This window comes from Octopus bimaculoides, chromosome 2, assembly GCF_001194135.2.
Source record: "Octopus bimaculoides isolate UCB-OBI-ISO-001 chromosome 2, ASM119413v2, whole genome shotgun sequence".
In the NCBI taxonomy this organism is placed as follows: Eukaryota; Metazoa; Mollusca; class Cephalopoda; order Octopoda; family Octopodidae; genus Octopus; species Octopus bimaculoides.
Window position 1 is genome coordinate 105,623,809 of NC_068982.1, and position 5,703 is coordinate 105,629,511.

Genomic DNA, 5,703 nt, shown 5'->3' on the forward strand with positions numbered 1-5,703 from the left:
GGGTGGCACATAAAAGACACCATTTCGAGCGTGGCCGTTTTCGTGCGGGTGACACGTAAAAGCACCCACTACACTCTCTGAGTGGTTGGCGTTAGGAAGGGCATCCAGCTGTAGAAACTCTGCCAAATCAGACTGGAGCCTGGTGTTGCCATCCGGTTTCACCAGTCCTCAGTCAAATCGTCCAACCCATGCTAGCATGGAAAGCGGACGTTAAACGATGATGATGATGATGATGATGATGAAGTTGTTTTACTTCATGCGAGTAAAACTTCCTAGCCTTTGCAATTCTTTATTGGTCACTTTGTAAGATTTTGTTACCTGCTCACCAAAACTGGTTCTTTTCTACTTTTTTATCATAATTTAATCACATATTTAAGGCTCAGTTTAGAATTTTTTTTTTCTAGATTTTGTTGAAGGCAGGCAATCTAAACTCAAGATAGTGTAAATGAATGTTGTTTACAAATTTGACAAAACAGTATTATTGGCTTTATTTGAGAATTTTGTTTCCTGTGGAAGCTTTCCATTTGATACAGAGGTGTTCTTTGTTGATTGGATGTTAATTCTGTGGTTTTAGAGTAAGATGTTTTGGGTCTCTGAAAAATTTCTGCATTTCTTTCAGCTGGTTGGATGCTATCATGACTCGTAGTTCACCATACTAGTTCATGGTCAATAAGACAATTATAACTTATTGTATATTTTAGCATCTTTGTTACATGATCTTAGAAGTTAAAAAAATTTTTTTATGGCCTTCTGCAATCTTTTGTATATTAATAGGATTTCATTTGTAAGGGTTAATCAGGACTCTTTATCTTTTGATGTAAATGCTGTTTTTGGCTCTCACTGGTTCTCAATGCCTCTATTTTTTTTTACTTTCAACAGGAACATTCAAAAGCTGTTCTAGTTACAATAATGAAAAATTTGACGCATTTTATTAAAAGAGATCAACCAGAGGAGGTACGTCTAATGCTGTATTTATAAGTATTATTTTCCTGTTTGGTTTGAAACACTGTTGTCATTTCTCAATAAATCTTTACCAAATTTCAGAGGGAGAACCAAGTGCAATCAAGAATAATGCATGAAAGCTGTAGATAGGCTGAAAGTTGTAATGGAGTAGTAATTGAGTTGAAGTGTTAGTGGGAGTTACAGAACTGGTGTCAGTTTGTCACATCACTCTGTTTTCCTTTCTCCTTCAGTCTTTCTTTAATCTTCTCACACATGATCTGGACTTAATGTGGTTTTGCTCACAAGTGGCAGGACTGCGTATTCTGCTTTTTAGCTATCACTCAATCTTGCATACAATGATACTTATATGTGAGTTTGGCTCTCAAAAATATTGAGCAAAGTATCACCGCTAGATTCATTCAACAAATACCAAGCCAATGGAGATAATACAGGTCATTTAACACAACAGTTGATATTAATGATGCTGCTAACTATCTAAAAGTTTTAGAATTCTCATCAGCTCACTGGGTTCTCTTCTCACAATTCGTGAGAGCAACCATTAATTTGGTATAAAGTTTAGATGCACTAAAACTCTGAAGTTACATGTAATGAAAGCGACCATTATGACTGACTGTGCCAAAGGAGGTGTTTTCATTCTACACATCTCTATCATCTCAACAAATACATTGTGTGAGTTCACGCATCTACAGTTTCCAAGAACACTCTCTTTTTCTAAAGCCATAACAAGTCTCAGTGATAATCTGACAGGGTTACTAGAGTTGAACTGACACATCTATGTTTTCCAGTTTGTTGTTGCATGCTCACATGCTGAGCCAAACAGACATCTTTTCCTTTTAGTAATGAACCACAGACAAAGAAATGCTGTCTACCTCAGAGCTTTTTCTAAATGAACCCTTTCATTACTATATTGCTAACCTAGTCACCCACATTGTAAACCAGGTAGTTCATGATGGAGTCATACCCAATGACTGGCGTAGCAGCACCATAGTCAACTGCTACAAGGGTAAAGGTCATAGCCCATCTCATTAGGGAGAGAGTCTGCTTAGATGAGATGCAGTTCGGTTTTGTGCCAGGTAGAAGTACCACTGATGCTATATTCTTGGTGCGTCAAATGCAGGAGAAATACCTAGCCAAAGATAAAACCCTATACTTAGCTTTTGTGGACTTGGAGAAAGCCTTTGACAGGGTCCCCCAATTCGTTATCTGGTGAGTGATGCAGAAACTGGGGATTGACAAATGGTTAGTAAGGGCTGTACAGAGAGACCATTAGTGAGGTTAGGATTGGCAATGAGTATAGTGAAGAATTCCGGGTAGAAGAGAGGTCCACCAAGGATCAGCCCTCAGTTCCCTCTAATTCATCGTAGTCCTCTATAACAAAGGAATTCAAGACAGGTTGTCCCTGGGAGTTTCTCTATGTTGATGACCTGGCCCTCATAGCAGAATCACTACCAGAACTAGAAGAAATTTCAGGTGTGGAAGTAAGGTTTAGAATCAAAAGGCCTTAGAGTCAATGTTGCAAAGACAAAAGTTCTAGCAAGTAGGAAAGCGAACACATCACACACTCCTTCAGGTAGGTGGCCCTGCTCGATCTGTAGAAAAGGTGTAGGTAGAAACTCCATAAGATGTACCCAGTGTAAGCTATGGACATATAAAAGGTGCAGCAACATCAAAGGAAGATTAACCGGGAAGGTAGCTTTCATGTGCGGCAGATGCACAGGGGCAATAAACATCACAGATGTTCGGAAAACAGATTCCATCACATTCCAGGGGGAGAAACTAGAAGTAGTTGACAGCTTACGCTACCTAGGTGACCAAGTCTGTAGTGGGGGTGGATACTCAGAGAGTATTACCACTGGAATAAGAATAGCCTGGGCAAAGTTCAGAAAGCTTCTACCCCTACTGGTGACAAAGGGCCTCTCTCTCAGAGTGAAAGATAGATTGTATGAAGCATGTGTGCAAACTGCCATGCTTCACGGCAATGAAACATGGGCCATGACTGCTGAGGACATGCGTAAGCTCGAAAGAAATGAAGCTAGCATGATCTACTGGATGTGTAATGTCAGTGTGCACACACGACAGAGTGTAAGCACCCTGAGAGAAATGTTGGACATAAGAAACATCGGATTTGGCGTGCAAGAGAGACGTTTGCGCTGGTATGCTCATGTATTACAGATGGATGAGGAGAGCTGTGTGAAGAAGTGCCACTCCCAAACGGTTGAAGGAATCCGGGGTAGAGGTAGACCCAGGAAGACCTGGGATGAGGTGGTGAAGCGTGACCTTCGAACGTTGGGCCTCACAGGCAATGACGAAAGATCGGGACCTCTGGAGGTATGCTGCGACTGCGAATACTTGGCAAATAAAGTGAGTTCACGGTTGTATCCTACACCAGTTTCGTATAACTAACCCCAGCCCATTCAAAAGTACCTTGGATTGTAGGGCGACCTGCTGTGCTTGAGGAGACCTATTGAGTCAAGTACATCAGCAACATCAAGATGGAAATTGTAGTTGTGATACCCGTGCCAGTGGCATGTAAAAAGCACCATCCTAACGTGGCCGATGCCAATACTACCTTGACTGGCTTACATGCCGGTGCCACATAAAAAGCACCAACCGATCGTGGCCGTTGCTAGCCTCCCCTGGCCCCTGTGCTGGTGGCACATAAAAAGCATCCATTACACTCACAGTGGTTGGCATTAGGAAGGGTATCCAGCTGTAGAAACTCTACCAGATCGGATTGGAGCCTGGTGCAACCTCCTGGCTTCCCAGACCCCAGTCAAACCATCCAACCTATGCTAGCGTGGAAAACAGACATTAAGCGATGATGATTGATGAAGATGCACTCCTTATGTGTTTCAATTAAATTCTAAAATAATTTGAGCTTAGACTGGTTTCATGAGACAACTCTTTTTTGTTAACATATTCCATCTAACCCATACAAGATGGAAAAGTGGATGTTAAAATGATGATAGTGAGGGGGATTATCAGCAACAGTGGCTACTTCAGCTAGCATAATTATACGTTTAATATTTTTCTAGATTACCTGAGTTTTACATAATGTTGCTGTCATTCATGATAATAGTGTCAAAGATTGGGACACTTTTTATGCCATACTTCTTGTGTAACACATATTCTTTATTGTTTTTGCTATTACTCTTTTACTTGTTTCAGTCATTTGAATTTGGCCATGCTGGAGCACTACCTTCAGTCGAGCAAATAGACCCCAGGACTTATTCTTTGGATGCCTAGTATTTATTCTATCGGTCTCTTTTGCCGAACTGCTAAGTTACGGGGACCTAAGCACACCAGCATTGGTTGTCAAGCGATGTTGCAGGGACAAACACAAAAACACAAACATACACACGCACACACAGATATATATATATATATTTATAAAGAAGTTTGAAAACGCCAATATATAAAGAATACGACGGGCTTCTTTCAGTTTCCGTCTACCAAATCCACTCACAAGGCTTTGGTTGGCCCGAGGCTATAGTAGAAGACACTTGCCCAAGGTGCCACGCAGTGGGAATGAACCTGGAACCATGTGGTTGGTAAGCAAGCTACTTACCACACAGCCACTCCTGCGAGTGAGTTTAGATATAAATACTATTATCCATATAATGAAACCATATTTGTTTTTAAAGGATAATGAACATTAAAAGTTTATATGAAAATCTTTAGTTTATTGGTTTGGGCTTTAATTGTAAATGTTAATTTCAGAAGATCATTCTCCCCACCTTCCAGTTATAAAGCAATTAGCATAGATAACTTGCATAAAGATAATCAGTGTGTAATAATTTGTAAAGATACTCTCATTTAATTGTTAATATTTATTTTCATTTACATTATTTTCTTCATTTTCCAGGGTCTAATGGTTTTAAGTGAGACTGTGACTCAACAAATTGGTGTTTGTAATTTTAAAGCAGTTGTAGAACTAAGTCAGTTGTTGTTAAAAGATACTCCAAGTCTTTCCAATAAGTCATTGGTTCTTGCCCTACAAAACAAGGTAATGAACTTAATATTTGCAATAAAATACGTAATTGACTATATTATTCATTGACTGTATATTAATTGATTCACTTGACATAATTATGGGTATGAGTTATTAACCTTACATGTTAAAATTAGAAATCAAATTGCATACATGTATTCTTTTGGTATGGAGAGGTATGAGCTGTTGGGGGTGATTGAGGTGACAGTTTGTGTTGTTTTAGTGCAGGACAGGCCAAGTTGAACAACCTGTGATCATACAATCTTTCTTAAAGGCATACTGCATTCTGGACTACATTATTCTGGATGCTGGTTGTCTTTGTTTTTTAACCCTTTCGTTACTAACCTGGCCGAAAAAATTTTTGGTTCATAAGACTAGCCGGCTGAGCGTACCCATTGTTATTTAAATGTATATTTGAACCCAAATCTCCTTAGTACATTCGTTAAAACACCTGATTTCACTTTGCAAACAGTTGAGTTATTGTCTCCGACATTGTTTGGCGTGATATTTGAACTCAGTGAATTTTGGAAGATTTTTTTCCACATTTTTTGCAGCGTTAATTTTTTTCAACTTTGAAGATGGAGAGGAGTTTCATGCTATCAAGCAGTGATTCTGAATTTGAAGGTTTTTCAACAGAAGTATGGAGATATCGAAGAAAAGAATGATTGAGCTACAAAAGCACTTGGTGAACGATAATGAATCGGATATTTCTGTATCCGAAACTGAAAGCAGCGACGGCGACAGCGAGG

At 39.5% G+C, this 5,703-nt stretch overlaps 1 protein-coding gene across 3 annotated transcripts in view; it reads left to right on the plus strand.

The window, feature by feature from the left end:
* Positions 1 to 5,703, plus strand: part of LOC106870388 (protein PAT1 homolog 1) — a 24,862-nt gene that overhangs the window by 10,373 nt on the left and 8,786 nt on the right. For all 3 annotated transcript variants that reach the window (XM_052978567.1, XM_052978566.1, XM_014916432.2), the window contains exons 8-9: positions 880 to 954; positions 4,829 to 4,969. In XM_052978567.1, the coding sequence (XP_052834527.1) occupies positions 880 to 954; positions 4,829 to 4,969 (216 nt within the window). The remainder of the gene's footprint in view (positions 1 to 879; positions 955 to 4,828; positions 4,970 to 5,703) is intronic.